This window comes from Physella acuta, unplaced genomic scaffold (genome assembly GCF_028476545.2).
Source record: "Physella acuta isolate Inbredline_101_S28 unplaced genomic scaffold, ASM2847654v3 ptg000362l, whole genome shotgun sequence".
NCBI classification, from domain to species: Eukaryota; Metazoa; Mollusca; class Gastropoda; family Physidae; genus Physella; species Physella acuta.
This window is the reverse complement of record NW_026731881.1, coordinates 634,272-652,901: the sequence shown is the minus strand read 5'-3', so window position 1 is coordinate 652,901 and position 18,630 is coordinate 634,272. Positions and strand designations below refer to the sequence as shown.

At 39.1% G+C, this 18,630-nt stretch overlaps 2 protein-coding genes across 2 annotated transcripts; one reads left to right on the top strand and one right to left on the bottom strand.

The window, feature by feature from the left end:
* Positions 1–4,913: 4,913 nt before the first annotated feature.
* LOC131941440 (transmembrane protease serine 9-like) lies at positions 4,914–10,180 on the top strand. Its single transcript, XM_059300698.1, has 8 exons — positions 4,914–5,028; positions 5,569–5,711; positions 6,075–6,630; positions 7,074–7,251; positions 7,981–8,129; positions 8,582–8,719; positions 9,119–9,261; positions 9,913–10,180. Exons 1-8 carry the CDS (start codon positions 4,971–4,973, stop codon positions 10,084–10,086), a joined length of 1,539 nt encoding a protein of 512 aa, XP_059156681.1. The 5' UTR covers positions 4,914–4,970; the 3' UTR covers positions 10,087–10,180.
* Positions 10,181–16,311: 6,131 nt separating this feature from the next.
* Positions 16,312–18,183, bottom strand: LOC131941448 (uncharacterized). Its single transcript, XM_059300711.1, has 3 exons — positions 17,965–18,183; positions 17,448–17,563; positions 16,312–17,237 (listed from the first exon to the last, which is right to left on the bottom strand). Exons 2-3 carry the CDS (start codon positions 17,482–17,484, stop codon positions 16,312–16,314), a joined length of 963 nt encoding a protein of 320 aa, XP_059156694.1. The 5' UTR covers positions 17,485–17,563; positions 17,965–18,183.
* Positions 18,184–18,630: the final 447 nt, after the last annotated feature.

Genomic DNA, 18,630 nt, shown 5'->3' with positions numbered 1-18,630 from the left:
TAAACAAGACACAATAGACACGACACAGTAGACAAGACACAATAGACACGACACAGTAGAAAAGACACAATAGACACGACACAGTAGACAAGACACAATAGACACGACACAGTAGACAAGACACAATAGACACGACACAGTAGACAAGACACAATAGACACGACACAGTAGAAAAGACACAATAGACACGACACAGTAGACAAGACACAATAGACACGACACAGTAGACAAGACACAATAGACACGACACAGTAGACAAGACACAATAGACACGACACAGTAGACAAGACACAATAGACACGACACAGTAGACAAGACACAATAGACACGACACAGTAGACAAGACACAGTAGACAAGACACAATAGACACGACACAGTAGACAAGACACAATAGACACGACACAGTAGACAAGACACAGTAGAGAAGACACAATAGACACGACACAGTAGACAAGACACAATAGACACGACACAGTAGACAAGACACAGTAGACAAGACACAATAGACACGACACAGTAGACAAGACACAATAGACACGACACAGTAGACAAGACACAATAGACACGACACAGTAGACAAGACACAATAGACAAGACACAGTAGACAAGACACAATAGACACGACACAATAGACAAGACACAATAGACAAGACACAGTAGACAAGACACAATAGACACGACACAGTAGACAAGACATAATAGACACGACACAGTAGACAAGACACAATAGACACGACACAGTAGACAAGACACAATAGACACGAAACAATAGACAAGACACAATAGACAAGACACAATTGACAAGACACAATAGACACGACACAGTAGACAAGACACAATAGACACGACACAGTAGACAAGACACAATAGACACGACACAATAGACAAGACACAATAGACAAGACACAATAGACAAGACACAGTAGACAAGACACAATAGACACGACACAGTAGACAAGACACAATAGACACGACACAGTAGACAAGACACAATAGACACGACACAGTAGACTAGACACAATAGACACGACACAATAGACAAGACACAATAGACAAGACACAATAGACAAGACACAGTAGACAAGACACAATAGACACGACACAGTAGACAAGACACAATAGACACGACAGGGAAGACACGACACAATAGACACGACAGGGAAGACACGACACAATAGACACGACACAATAGACAAGACACAATAGACAAGACACAGTAGACAAGACACAATAGACACGACACAGTAGACAAGACATAATAGACACGACACAGTAGACAAGACACAATAGACACGACACAGTAGACAAGACACAATAGACACGAAACAATAGACAAGACACAATAGACAAGACACAATTGACAAGACACAATAGACACGACACAGTAGACAAGACACAATAGACACGACACAGTAGACAAGACACAATAGACACGACACAATAGACAAGACACAATAGACAAGACACAATAGACAAGACACAGTAGACAAGACACAATAGACACGACACAGTAGACAAGACACAATAGACACGACACAGTAGACAAGACACAATAGACACGACACAGTAGACTAGACACAATAGACACGACACAATAGACAAGACACAATAGACAAGACACAATAGACAAGACACAGTAGACAAGACACAATAGACACGACACAGTAGACAAGACACAATAGACACGACACAGTAGACAAGACACAATAGACACGACACAGTAGACTAGACACAATAGACACGACACAATAGACAAGACACAATAGACAAGACACAATAGACAAGACACAGTAGACAAGACACAATAGACACGACACAGTAGACAAGACACAATAGACACGACACAGTAGACAAGACACAATAGACACGACAGGGAAGACACGACACAATAGACACGACACAATAGACAAGACACAATAGACACGACACAATAGACACGACACAATAGACAAGACACAATAGACACGACACAATAGACAAGACACAATAGACACGACACAGTAGACAAGACACAATAGACACGACACAGTAGACAAGACACAATAGACAAGACACAATAGACAAGACACAATAGACAAGACACAATAGACACGACACAATAGACACGACACAGTAGACACGACACAATAGACACGACACAGTAGACACGACACAGTAGACACGACACAGTAGACCCGACACAGTAGACACGACACAGTAGACACGACACAGTAGACACGACACAGTAGACACGACACAGTAGACACGACACAGTAGACAAGACACAGTAGACACGACACAGTAGACAAGACACAATAGACACGACACAGTAGACACGACACAATAGACACGACACAGTAGACACGACACAGTAGACACGACACAGTAGACACGACACAGTAGACACGACACAGTAGACACGACACAGTAGACACGACACAGTAGACACGACACAGTAGACACGACACAGTAGACAAGACACAGTAGACACGACACAGTAGACAAGACACAATAGACACGACACAGTAGACACGACACAATAGACACGACACAATAGACACGACACAGTACACGAGACAACGCAGATACAACACAGTACACAAGACAACGCAGATACAACACAGCATTAGTAACACCAGGGATATAGGCAGTCCGAGACTGGAACTTCTCTTTCTAGAAGCATCTGACCTTGCCTAACCAGTAGAAACCAACGACCTTGACCACACGCTGAGTGACCTGCCATCACTTTTAATGAAGACAAGGAAACTGATACATTTTATTTATCCATCAGCGAGACGATACATTATAGAACCAGAAATGTTGAACTGCCTTACCTGATTACAGTTTTCCAACCCACTTCATAAACACACTTAGTTAGCTGTGTAATTGATCTGAATCCATTTGGTAAAAAGTTGGAAATCTGATTTTTACAAACACATCGATTTTGAAAACAATCGTTAATGTTTTATATACACATATATTTTAATAAAACTAAGATTTTCATCTATTCCGACAAAAAATTACGGTTGGTTCCCAACTTGCGCGGTCTTCGTGTTTCTGGTGAGCACAGCCATCGGTTACTTCTCTGGCATCAAGGGAGACGCTAGTGCAAACACTAAAACACACTGGCAAAGATATCATTAGACTTGACAGGAGCGCTTTAAAAATACATACAGTTGATGTCACCATCAGAATACATACAGTTGATGACACCATTAAAATACATACAGTTGATGTCACCATTAAAATACATATAGTTGATGTCACCATTCCAACGGTTTAATTGACGTCTTAGACCAACTTAGCACACACACACACAAACACACACACACATGAGACAAGCAATAGATCGGTCACGTGATGACGTCTATTGACGTCTCACTTTCCCCGTGGGTCAACACGCCAGCCGACCCCCGAGACTTGGGTTACATGACGTCACGCAAACCAGACAGGTCCTCACCTGTGTTCAAACACCTGTCACATGATCACAGGTGTTAACTTACGTAATATGTTCGTCTCCTCAGGTAAGATGTGTCTGTGATACGACTGGCAGTTAAGACACCATAAGTAACACATCCGTATTGGCTTACATCTTCACGATCACTGGCTGAAATACAATCTTCTTAAATATCTTTTTGAACATCTCAATGTGATGGTTCTATCTCATTTGTGTCCAAAGTTAAATTAAAAAAATAATAATACCTAAACACCATTTAAAATACCACCTAAACACCATTTACCAAAACACCAGCTCAACATTTTGTAAGCAAACATCGCCTGGACATAATTAAAAAACACCACCAAGACATCCTTTAAACACACATCACCAAGACATCATAAACAAACACCAACCAAACATCTTGTAAACAAACAAGGGGATAACATTCGACAGAGGACTTGACTGTACCACAATTACTTCACCTTAATACACTGTAAGTTGACTCTATTACAGATTCAAAATACATGCCCCAACAATAAGATAATTTAAGTACAAGTTTGAGATGCCATTTATAACATCAGTATCAAGTATCAAGACGATGAAGTACAAAATCTCTCACTGACCTAATGACCTAATGGAGGGCTTTCTATGGAGGGATGTACATTATGGTAAATATTGAGTGTGGAAAAACAAGAGGAGAGTGATGAGTGATATGGAGGTAGGCTTACACAATTACATGTAAGTGTATCTCTTCATTACGTGATTATTGATGATGCGGATATTACATCGAAGGAAATTACAACAGTAGCCAACAGACAGCTCCACCAAACTCTCAACAATTAGACATCTCCACTAAACTCCAACAAACTCTCAACATACAGACAGCTCCACCAAACTATCAACCAACAGACAGCCCCACCAAACTATCAACCAACAGAAAGCCCCACCAAACTATCAACCAACAGAAAGCTCCACCAAACTATCAACCAACAGACAGCTTCACCAAACTATCAACATACAGACACCTCCACCAAACTATCAACCAACAGACAGCCCCACCAAACTCTCAACCAACAGAAAGCTCCACCAAACTATCAACCAACAGAAAGCTCCACCAAACTATCAACCAACAGAAAGCTCCACCAAACTATCAACCAACAGAAAGCTCCACCAAACTATCAACCAACAGAAAGCTCCACCAAACTGTCAACCAACAGAAAGCTCCACCAAACTATCAACCAACAAACAGCCTCACCAAACTCTTGCCCCAAAAACCGTCCCAAGATTTCACGAATGACCTTGACATTGACACCTGATCTCCCAGGCTACATATCCATTTCCTGCACCAGTCAGAATTCGGTCAGATGTCACATCGATCTGATGACTTAAGTCATCTGGTTCAACACGTTCTGAAATCTGGTCGTCGATTGACGTACTAGCCCGTCTCGTGATGAGCGATATAAAAATCTCCTGATTCCCCAGCAACCTGCAGCAGTCAGTTCTCTACATTCGTTGTCTCGACGTGCTCTACACCGAAGAAGACAGAACAAAATGAAATTTTCTGTAGCGTTTCTGGCGGTGGTCTTAGGACTGGTGGCCTCACAACAGTGTTAGTTATATTGTGTACAAGATTGGTTTACCTATGTTGAATTGTGTTTTTACAATATTTTATTTAACCTGCTTGCTCTGTCTGTCATGTTTTGTCTGTCATCGATCGAAACATCCGAACAAAAGTTCGACTACTTCTAACAGACCAATTTCTCTGAAAGTTGGCACGTGGGTCAATACACGATGGCAATGCAATCTGACATCAATTTTGACATAATTGCAGTCGTAATTAATTTTTAAAGAACTAATTAAACTTTGCTGTAAAATGTATTTCCGTGCTATTATACGTACATTTTTCGTGTTCATCGAGTGCGCAATTGTTTTTAGTCATGCAAGTCTATTCTATTAAATCTTTTTAGGTGCTGAAAAAAGAATGCATAAAAAACGTTTCAGTAACGTTTTTGTACTGTAAAAAAAATCATATCAAGAACTTTCAAAGTTTTCACTGACGCGACAAGAATTTTATCAAACATTAATTTCATGGCAGTGATGATAGATCTCATTAGATATGTCACGTGGTTTGACGTTATCTTATTTTCAGATTCTTATGTGGAGATTGCCCGGGGGGTGTGTCGGTCTGTCAGCTACTCTACCGAGTCCTACTTCAGCATCCCCAACACCACACCCAGCATGATCCTAGTCGTGCAGGTCACTAGACTCTACTCCACCTACAGCTGTGTGGAGGTAAGTGGTCAGCTGTGAGTCAGTCGTCAGTTGTCTGGTGGTGGTCAGTTGTCTGGTAGTGGTCAGTTGTGAGTAAGTGATCAGTTGTGAGTCAGTGGTCAGTTGTGAGTCAGTGGTCAGTTGTGAGTCAGTGGTCAGTTGTAAGTCAGTTGTCTGTGTTAGTTTGTTGTATCAAAAAGTTGCCATTGTCTTGTCAGTACTTGACATGTTTCACTTATCGTGTGTGAAGATCTGCCTTCAGCTAGCAGCTTGTGTACCTGAGTTAAGTGTGACAGTGCCCATCCAATAGCCTGGTTAGCTGTGTTATCCCCACATTACAACAGACCCTTCCTCTGTGTTGACTTCACCCCTATATTCCGACAGAACCAGTCATACGGCATCACCCCAGATAACCTCTACCTGTGGGTCAAGGGACTGTGCTACGCTGAGTTCGTCATTTACTCTGCTGTGCTGAACACAACAGCCACTTCAACGCCAGCCCCAACTACAACAACCAAGGCTACAACCACAACACCAGCCCCAACAACAACAACTAAAGCTACAACCACAACAGCAGCACCAACCACAACAATCAAGGCTACAACCACAACACCAGCCCCAACAACAACAACCAAGGCTACAACCACAACACCAGCCCCAACAACAACAACTAAGGCTACAACCACAACACCAGCCCCAACAACAACAACCAAGCCTACAACCACAACACCAGCCCCAACTACAACAACCAAGGCTACAACCACAACACCAGCCCCAACCACAACAACTAAGGCTACAACCACAACACCAGCCCCAACAACAACAACTAAAGCTACAACCACAACACCAGCCCCAACTACAACAACCAAGGCTACAACCACAACACCAGCCCCAACCACAACCGTTGCTCAGTCAACAACAACTGCATCTGTAGTAAAATGTAAGTAAGCCATTGCTTATCTCTTCTGTTGCCTAAGTTTACCATTAGTCCCAGCCTGCTATTTAGTCTAATGCTTAGAGATCTCGTCAACAGGTTGATGTTTTACATTAATTTGGTGAACCTGTGAAACACATTTTAATGACTTATCGGGCTAAAAATTTTGCAATGAATTAAGTAAAGAAGCTTTCTATGAGACCTATAAAGACGTTCTGACCAGTAGTTATTGAATCGCTAAGTGGGGTAGGGGGAGAATTATTTAATTTATCTGTTTTTTATTTGAATGCTTTGACTTATGGCATTTTTAAAGTTTTGTGGGCTTTCTTATTATTCCATTTATTGCAGTGTGGAAATAAAATAATTACGATTAGCGACATCATTGTTCCGATTGTTATTCATAATAAACAACGGCATCCTAACCTTTACTTTATTTCCCCCCCCCCCAGCCCAGTGTGGTATCGCCAACAGCTACAGGATCGTGGGTGGGACCACGACAACAGCCTGCGAGTATCCCTGGATGGTGATGATCTACAACAGCTACTACTCCACGGTCTGTGGCGGCTCCATCATCGACCAGACACACATCCTGTCTGCTGCTCACTGCTTCGTACACCAGGACCCCACGTAAAGAGTTTTGTTAACTTCGTACACCAGGACCCCACGTAAAGAGTTTTGTTAACTTTGTACACCAGGACCCCACGTAAAGAGTTTTGTTAACTTCGTACACCAGGACCCCACGTAAAGAGTTTTGTTAACTTTGTACACCAGGACACCACGTAAAGAGTTTTGTTAACTTTGTACACCAGGACCCCACGTAAAGAGTTTTGTTAACTTTGTACACTAGGACCCCACGTAAAGAGTTTTGTTAACTTTGTACACCAGGACCCAACGTAAAGAGTTTTGTTAACTTTGTACACCATGACCCCACGTAAAGAGTTTTGTTAACTTTGTACACCAGGACCCCACGTAAAGTGTTTTGTTAACTTTGTACACCAGGACCCCACGTAAAGAGCTTTGTTAACTTTGTATACCAGGACCCCACGTAAAGGGTTTTGTTAACTTTGTACACCAGGACCCCACGTAAACAGTTTTGTTAACTTTGTATACCAGGACCCCACGTAAAGGGTTTGTTTTGTTAACTTCGTACACCAGGACCCCACGTAAAGGGTTTTGTTAACTTTGTACACCACGACCCCACGTAAATAAATTTTGTTAATTTTATACACTAGGACCCCACGTAAAAAGTTTTCCTACCTATTCGAAAGCTACTACTGAAGTTTACAGAATAGATAGTTAATCATGATCACTTGAGCAAGTCTAATTTATTGATTGAAAACTGTCCTCAACTTTCAGGACCGGTGTGACGTCCATCTCTTCAGCCACCGAGCTGACCGTATTCACGGGGTCCAACGTCATGCCGTTTGAGACCAGCGTCCCGGGGGTCGTCAGGAGACCGGTCGCCACAGTCGCCACACACGAGAGCTACAACCCCAAAAACTTTGGTCAGTCCGGGCATCACGTGATCTATCTAATCTTTTCGTGGCTGTAGATTTTATTTCTTTAAAGAACCCAACTCTACTGGCCAGTTTAGATTTTAGGCCCTTAACCAATTCAAGTTAATTGGGCAAAAAATTACCTGGACCCTGCCATGGTTGCCACAGGCCCATCCTCTAGCTGTGTGCTAGAGTATTTTCTTGTTTTTGTTTATGTTTGTTTGTGTTTACATTGTATTTGTGTTTTCTTTTGTGTTTGTGTTTAGTTTTGTTCTGTTCCCATGTTGGTACATTTAAAAAAGATTTTCCATGGCGGAGCACGGGTATGCAGCTATTGATAATATAACGCACTGTGAGACAAGAGAACCACACAGAGAAAGTTGTTTGTGTTTTGTGTTGCTCTCTACCATCCTCATCAACGTGATCATGAAGTTGAGATGTGATATCCACTTTTGTTTCAGCTAACGATATTGCTATCCTGACCTTGACCACACCCATCACCTTTGACACGTGCCACAGACCCATCTGTCTGGTCGACGGTTCCAAAACTCCACAAATGGCATCAGGCTGTAGAGCTATGGGCTGGGGACTTAACTCCAGTAAGTGTCTGGGGAAGTGAGTGATGTGCATAACTTTGACCTTAGTGGAAAAGTCATTGGTTTAAATCCAGAAATTTATATTGAATGTACTTATTTTTTTTATCATTAAGTACATTGGTCAAGTTCAATGTTAAATGTTCTCGACAAAATCTGCTTTAAAAGTTTGTGATGTTTCCCTACTTGTTACGACGATCTGCATTACCTGACAGTGTACATTTAAACACAGCTAATGACGACATACGACACACCAGAGCTAAAAGATATTTTTTATTAGCTGACATTGATTGATGAAGTCACTATGTAGATGACGTGTTGTCTTGTAAAATCTGCAGGTAGCACCACAGGTACCATCCAGAGCACCATGATGTGGTGGTCTAATTCACTGTTGTACATCCACAGGTAGCACCACAGGTACCATCCAGAGCACCATGATGTGGGTGGATGTACCTGTCGTGTCTGACGCCACCTGTCAGTCCACGTACGGTACCTACTACACCGGAAGTAACTTCTGTGCTGGGTCTGCTGGGAAAGACTCCTGTCAGGTAAGATTTACATTAGGATCATGTTCTCAGCGAATTGTGACACACATGTTCCTGTGAGGTTGTATTCTGTGGTTGTAAAGCCTGTGTGCATAGCTTCTCTCCTTCTTGTAAAATATACAGGTTGTAATATTATTATAATCTGCCTTGGGTGTACGTTTTAAACTTTAAGACTTGAATTGTCTAAGATTTTTTTTGCGCGTTAGTATTTGCATTCTTACTTTCACGCTTGGTACACACCTGCTTCAACATGTAGATCACAGATTTGATTAATGTCCCCTTTTAATGTAACATTGTTACAATCGTCTGTAGATCACAGATTTGATTAATGCCCCCTTTAAATGTAACATTGTTACAATCGTCTGTAGATCACAGATTTGATTAATGTCCCCTTTAAATGTAACATTGTTACAATCGTCAGTAGATCACATATTTGATTAATGTCCCCTTTAAATGTAACATTGTTACAATCGTCTGTAGATCACAGATTTGATTAATGTCCCCTTTAAATGTAACATTGTTACAATCGTATGTAGATCACAGATTTGATTAATGTCCCCTTTAAATGTAAAATTGTTACAATCGTATGTAGATCACAGATTTGATTAATGTCCCCTTTAAATGTAACATTGTTACAATCGTCTGATGTTGTAGGGCGACTCTGGCGGTCCACTGGCCTGTAAAGAAGCAGACGGCCGCTTCTATGAGTACGGCATCGTGTCTGCAGGTACGGGAGACTGCGGCTCGTCTGTCGGCCTCTACACCAAGGTGTCCAGCTTTCTCACCTGGATCACACAGAAAACATCGACAACAGTGGCGACTGGCTAGACAAGCGTGTTGACTGGACACGTGTTGACTGGACACGTGTAGACTGGAAACCAGTGAATAGAAAGCGTCTCAAACAGTTTAATCAATAAAATGTTATAAGGGCGTTCTCTTTGTTTTTATATGTGTCACGGCCGATTTGTACTGTCAACTTCATGGCTTAAACTCAAGACAAATACCAACCGCATCACTGTTGTGTTATTGCATATTAAGGTTTGATGGATAACACCAAACAACTCTTGTCCTGGTAATTTACACAGTTTTATTGATTCAAAGATACAACAGCTTCATTACCAAACAACGCCATTTTCTCTTCCCGCTTCCTCTCTACTTCCACTTTCTTTTGCGCATGCGCCCACCCACAATATATTTTAGATTTATATCGCCTTTTTACACCTCCACTTGAAACATACATTCACCTTACATTTGACTGTTACATATGCCCTTTCTCCCTTTTAAAAAATTAATTCATTAATTTTTTCTTATATACATCACATTCGCTATAAAATCTTCATTATACATGTAACAGTTAAATGAAAATCATATTGAAAAAGAAACTTGCTAATGAACATACTAATTTATATTATATGTACACTTACCAAATTGAAACAATGATATTCATAAAATACATGGCAAAATGCAAAGCTTCACTTATCTTATAAGTATCGCCATTAAGGAAAATTGTAACTAAGGTAAACCTTCTTAGTTTAATAATAACAAATGACTCTAACTAAGGAACATCTCTTCTTAGTATAACAAAAATTCATTAAACCTCACTAAGGAATATTACCTCTTAGTGTATCTCAAAATAAATCTAACTAAGGAAAACTCTCTCTTAGTAGAACAAAATCTTAGCTATGCAATAGCTCCCATAGGCAAATCATATCCTTGATTTCCCTACTTCATTGGCTGAGGTCAACTCCTCATCATAACATATGCAAATTACCACATCTGTCAACTCATACTGCCATAAGCATGTTCATTACTTAACAAGATATACAGTATACATACAAATCACAGAAATTCAACAAAATGTATGTTCATTTTCATTACTAAATTAAAATAGTTGTAAAACATATTTAAACAAGTCATGTTATGACTTATTCCTATCTTGTTTACACTTTTAAAATATTAATTTTCTCTGGTAGTAAATATCACCCACTACATTATTTAAAATTTCCTTATAAGGATTGGCTGATATGTCTCAGGTCATTGTTTTCTTTAGTCAGTTCTATGTTGTTGTTTTTTATCTTCAATCTGTCTTGATAAGAAATCAGCTAGTGTATTGTGCTGTCGCTTTACTGTTTTTATCTCAAACTTGAAATCTAATAAAAATCAGTGCCCATCTATTTATTTTGCTATTCATTATCATTTTCTTATTGATTGTGATTAATGGCTTATGATCTATTCTAAGAGTAAAGTGTCCTCCTAATAAATACTTCTGTAATTTATTCAATGCCCACACAATTGCTAGGTACTCTCTCTCAATCACTGCATATCTTTTTTCTGTTGGTGATAATGCCGTGCTGAGGTATTGTACTGGGTATAGTTTATTACCCTTTTCTTGCATTAAGCAAGCTCCTAACGCTATAGGCCCTATTTGATGCATCAGTAAAAAGAGGGAAATGCTTACTAAAATCTGGTGACATCAGTACCTTGTCACTCATGAATTCAGCCTTTATTTTATTTAAAGCACTTTCACATTTCTGTGTCCATACTAGTTTAACTTTGTCTTTGGATAGCAATTCTCTTAAAGGAGTAGTAAGTTCAGCATATTTATCTACAAAAATATTATAAAAATTGCATAGTCCTAACAATGATTTCACTTCTTTTTTTGTACTAGGAGTTTTGATATTTAATATTTTGTCCCTATTTCCTTCAGTAGGTCTAATTTCTTTATTTCCAACCTTAAATCCTAAGAATTCTACTATATGTACTCCCCCATGCAGTTTCTCTGGTGCTATTGTAACCCCATGTTTCCTCAGTCTTTCTAGTAAGTCTTTTAGTGTTTCTATGTGTTCTTGTCTCAACCGCTGCTCCAATTTGCCTTGCCCATCTATCTATATCTTCCTCATTACTTTGTTTCACCTCCTTTCCATTCCCAATAATCATATCTGCTATTGGTTCTTCCATGACCACCACTTTATATTTACCTTTCAGCCAAGTAGAATCTATATCAACTACTGCCATCTCACACTCATCCTTAAATTTCTTGTTGGCATATGTCACCTTCATTATGCCAGGAATGTATTGTTCAGGTCTTACAAGACTTTTCTTAACAATAATGCATGTGCAACCTGAATCTCTCAGGCACATCACTCTGACATTGTTTACTTTAGCTGGGAACATCTTCAGTGTTGTATTGCTTTGACTAACAGATGCCACCGTCTCTGACCCTTCTACCCCTGCTGATGTCTCTTGATTGTTATTTCTACTATTTCTATTTTCTCCCTTGTTGTCTGGTCCCATTCTTGGCTGTCTACCTTGATTGTTGAATTTATTTCTACTTTGTCCACTATACTGTCCTTGTCTGTAATAATTACTTTGATTTCTATAATTATTACTCGGTGCATAACCTCCTCTGTTATTATTGCTGAGATATGTATCTCTACTTTGTAAGCTGAAACACTCAGACTTTACATGGCCTGTTTTCCCACAGTGGTAACACTCTGTGCTTCTGCTATATTTATATCTGCCTGGTTTCCATTTGGTAGGTACACTATTACTTCTATCTCTATTGTTTTTGCCATACCTTCTTTGATCCCTGCCACAGTTTCTACTGTAGACTGCTGCTGAAATATCTTCATGCTCTCTTTTGTCCAAAAAAGCCCCTGGATGTGCATCCTTAAAAATATTAAGTTGCTATATTAATTGTTTCTCTGTCCTAACTTTTCTTTCACTCAAAAAAGTGAACGAACTATCTGTTGCATTATTTAAAACATGATCTATCAGGTTAATTTCAATAATTGCCTCAGGATTCTTTAAATCTATCTCTGCCAATTCTAGTCTTTTATTCATGTATTTGCAAATATCAAAAATGATCTGGTTTATGTCACCAGTGGTGTTAATTCTGGCGTCTCGTATAGTCTTTCTGTAATAGCCTTCTGTCTTTCCAAATGTTTCATCAATCTTTCTTTTACTAGGTCATAGTCTTTTTTTTCAGCCTCAGACATACTTGCTATTATGGCAATAGTCTCCTGTTAAATCCTAATATATAAATCCACACGTTCGCACTTCTCTCTCTCTGTCCGCAAAATATTTTCGCCGGACATCACGTCAGAATCGGTAGCGATATATGGATACCTTTATACGGACTTTAGTTGAAAATAATATGTTAGATGTTTTAAAAGTATAACCACAATTTTATTTAAAGAAGAAAAGTAAAAAATAAAGGCGTATTCGAATGTAGAGAAACAGTATTATTTATGCAACCGGAAAAGTATATAAACTTGGGACAGGAACGCATTTAACAATGACGTCGCTTATTGTTTACACTAAATAAAAAAGAGCACAAAACTGATGACGTCATCTTCCGAGTTTAGAATTTTAAAAAATGAACTATTTCAATGAACTATTTCATTCAAATATGATTTAGAGCTATGTACGCTATGAAATGTATACAATACGATTTTCTCGGCCTAAACTTTAAAAAAATATTGTATCTATTTGGATTCTAGATCTAGATATTCTAGATCTAGATATTGATCTAGATCTAGATATTCTAGATCATTTAGATCTAGAGATTCTAGATCATATAGATCTAGAGATTCTAGATCTAGATCTAGATGATCTATAAAGCTAAGTTGTCGGGTGCCCGATAGGGCACTTTCCGGCGCCGCAGGCGCTTCGAATTTGGCAGGATCTTGCCTTGGGGCGACAGAACACGGGGGCCGGTTGGCCGAAAAGTCTACGATGAGGGGGTCAAAACTGACCTCGACTGACCGGCGCCTTATATGGGCGAATCAATTAAGCATTCAAATTCTCAATGTTTTCGAAAGCCTAAGCGAAACTGGGCAGCATGCCTAGTTAGTCAATAAAGCCTGTGCCTTACCAGCAGATGAATAATTAAAACTCTTGCATGTTTGCTCAAAGAGTATTAAGTAAGTTTCCACACTTTCTTCCTGTGGTTTAAATGCTCTGAATTTAGGCTTCGAATTGTCCGTTTTGTTAACAATGCTTTCTTGAGAATTGTTACTTTAGATTTTGGCTAATTCTAGCTCATGTTGTCTATGTTTTTCTCTGTCTTCGGCCTCTATTTTAGCCTTAGCTAGTTCCTTATCAGCCTCTATTTTGGCTATTACCTTATAAGCCTCTATTTTAGCTTTAGCTAGTTCCCTATCTAAAGCTCTGTCTTCCCTTTCAGCTGCATCAGATATCTTCTTTTCAGCATTTGCTATTTTATTTTCAACCCATTTAGCCTTTTCTGCCCCAGTGTATCCTAAAGAATCAGCCAACTCAATCATTTTGGCATAGTCCTCCATATTATGGTCTAAGAAAAGTTACTCAAATACCAAAATGTCAACAATATTAAATTTAATACTTTACGGTGCGGACCACCGCTCCCTTCTGACACCAAAATGTCACGGCCTTTTTGTACCGTCAACTTCATGGCACAAACTCTAGACAAATACCAACCGCATCACTGTTGTGTTATTGCCTATTAAGGTTTGATGGATAACACCAAACAACTCTTGTCCTGGTAATTTACACAATTTTATTGATTCAAAAATACAACAGCTTAATTACCAAACAACGCCGTTTTTTCTTCCCGCTTCCTCTCTACTTCCACTGTGTGTATGTGTGTCTTCAAACACAATAACGTGAGTACCGTTACAGCAAGGTTAATGAAATTTCATATACTAGTATAAAATCAAATTTGTAGTTATGTTTCAAATTTTCAGTGATTTCTGGTAAACGGAAGTGGAACTTATACTACTTTCAATTACACTATCATCCTTAAATTGTCTTCATCTCTAAGATTACAATGTTCTAGTTATCCTCTCACACATGTTGCAGCTTGTATATTTGACAAAACATGATCTCATTTGCAATCAGTCTATTTTATAAAATATGATCGATAATCGATTTCTGTGCCTGATCACGCTTCAATAAACAGCCAGACGACAGGTCTCTATAAATAGCTGTGTACCTGCAGGTCACACAAAACCTGGTGGTAAGACACAGGTGTAGCTATTTATAGCACCATTGTAACACAAGCTTTAGTTAAACGTTTGTAGCAAGTATGCTGGGGGGGGGGGGGTGGTAAGATCTGTTTTACGTAGGTAATTTGGGAAATATTTTCATTGAAATACTTTTTTGTGTCAAATATTTGAAAATAACGAAACTGCATCTTTAAAATATGACAGTTTAAAAATAATTGTATATTTTTTACATACATTCCATCAAATAGTTTTTTATTCCTATAAATTCAGCTATAAAACAGGTTATAATGTTAATAACGTTTTATTCCTCTGAATTCAACTATAAAACAGCAGATTATAATGTCAGATTTATAAAGGAGAGGTTAAAAAAAAGTTCATAAAAACGTTTTAATAACAAGCTTTTATATAATAATACACTAAAAGGAGAAAATAAATAATACACTACTATTTAAATAACTTAAAAATAACTTTAAATAAAGAAAAGCGTGGGTCACTTTAGTATCTATTTGATACCTTTACTAATATTTAGGAAGAGATCCATGCTTTTCTTTATAGTTATTTGAATAGTAGTGTATGTTTTATTTTCTACTTTTTAGTGGATTATTACATAAAAGCTTGTCATGAAAACATTTCATTTTTTATGAATTTCTTTTTCAGTACTTTAAATGTTTTAAATTTACAATAGAGTTGCATGACTAAAAACCATTGTGCACCTAACGAACGTAATGACACGTGTCTAATAGTGCGGAATAGTTAGATGAGACTAATCTGGACACACTTTTAATAATTCATAAAAAATAATTAGGCAACCAAATAAGACAAATTTAATGTCATGTTGCATTGTCTTCATGTCTTGACCCACATATTAATTACGAACCGTATCTGTCAGTTAGAAGTGCCCATAATTTTGCTCGGGCGTTTCGATCTAGACTGACAGACTGACGACACACTGACGACAGACAGAAGAAGTGAGTCAAATAAAAGTTTGTAAAAATAGACAAACATTGAATATAATGTGAAATGTATGTGATAACTTTGTCGAATTCTACAAACGACCAATTTACACTTAATCTAGGTCACCACACACCCCACTATAATTCAGGCCTCGAAATCCTGCCCCACTGTGGGGGTGATTAGAAACAAATCCCAGTCTGTAGACCATGGCCCCGCTGCTACCTGGGCAGGTAGACGTTGTGTACGTGTACCTGGTCCAGTCATTAACCACCACCTGCCTGTGTATCCAGCGACCCACCGAGACCTGCTTACAGCATCCGTGGGGATGCGACACTACGATGGCGAGTCTTCCAACTTGTCGTTGACGTTTGTATTTGTGGGAGACACCAAACCACTGAAAACTGAACAACTCCAGCAAGAGTTGCAGCTTATCACACAAGTTAGAGTCGTGACTCCAGCAATACACGCTACACCAGTCTCCGTCACTTTCCGTCCCACCCAGCCCCCACCCACAGAGGTTGACCACTGGACATTTATTGTAATCAAACCACAGACGACATCTTGTTTGTCTCGCCTCACTCTCATCAAACACCACATGTCTTGCTGTCACCACATCAACTCTCCACCACACGTTGCGTGGTGTGGCAGACGTGACACATTCAGGACATGGACAAGTTCTGTACGGGCCCAGATTTTCATCCATTCCCTCCTCGTACTTGATCACATTGTACACCCTCCCCGTCCCTGTCCGCAATGAGTTCTGTCCCCTGGTGTTGTAGAAAGGATATGGATCTTTAGTGCCTGGTACAAACTCTGGCCTGTCTGGACTGGTGTATTTAAGAACTATCCTGACCGTTAGATCAGCCACCGCCTTGGTAAAGTCATAGAGTTCTTTATCCTGGTATCCAGGGGGGAAATGTTGGACGGTCAAATTATTGACCGGGACAAAACCTTTGTGTGATTTGTTGCACTGATTCTGATAACCAGCTAAACCTATCTCACCTTGACCTTCAAGACATGTTTGTACTTCATGTGTACCTGTATAGGTAAACAAAACAAGTTTTAGCAATACAAACCTTTCATTGTAACATAGAACGACGTGAAAGAATTTACAACCACCAACAGTCACAGCTTCACGATGAGAAAATACCAACTCAGCATTTTTATGATGACACCACATCAATGGAGCAATGTCTTCAAAGCCTTTCTCATTTACACAAAGATGTTTGAAACTAAAAATGTAATGACCTTTAAAATAGCTGGATACGTCTTCATCACAAGCCATACCCCTGTGGTCGTATGAACGAATCGATCTGATTATTAAAACATCCGTTAGATTCACTCCAACAGTGTAGGGTAGCTTGCTGTCAATAAAACCATTTTAATCGATTACATTCTACGCTATCATAGTAATAAAAGTAAATGCTTGGCTAGATAAAAACTGCAGAAAATTTCAATCGTTCTATGAAACAAGTAGCTAACAGGAAATGTGTTATACTTAAAGTAATGTTATACTTAAAGCAATGTTATACTTAAAGTTGACATTCACCAATGGTGCGCTACTTTATGTCTGATCCTAATGTGTAAACAGACATTTTTCTGATTGTTCATGTTTTTTGGTGAGTAAAATAATGTAACCGTCCAGTTGCCCATTAATATAAACTATATATTCAAACGATGAAGTTTAAAAAACAAAACTTGGAACTACACATTCTATACAATTATATTTATTTAACGCCAAACGACTTAAACAATCTACACCCACCTTCGTCTGTTATATCCTGTACATGGCACCACTGGTTGGTCGTGTTGTTGTGGTCTTGTTGTGGTATCGCTGTAACTACCGTGTGATGGAACTATTTATAATTAGAACATTGATCGCTCCGACTGAATAGGGGAAATAAAAAACCTATACCGTGTTGTTGGCATGAAAGAATGCAATGCTTACACGTCTTGAATCAGACCGTGTTGTTGACATGAAAGAATGCAATGCTTACACGTCTTGAATCATACCGACTGTTTGAGACCGCCACCTCTCTTAGGGCGTGTTCCGTGATTACACAGCTGACACGTGTTTCACATGTGTTGCAGTGTGTAACAAAGAAATTGCACTCGTGTGTCACGTGTACAGCACATGTGTAGCAACCTGCAGCACGAATGTAATACGGGCGTGTTGGTGTATGATGTTCCACTTGCTTTTATCATCCTCTGGGATGTTTTCTATTCCAGACACGTATCGATACTACTTATTTACTGCACAAACACGATACCTTACACAAACACGATATCTTACACAAACACGATACCTTACATAAACAAAATAATTTACACAAAACACGATACCTTACACAAACACGATACCTTACACAAACACGATACCTTACACAAAAACGATACCTTACACAAACACGATACCTTACACAAACACAAT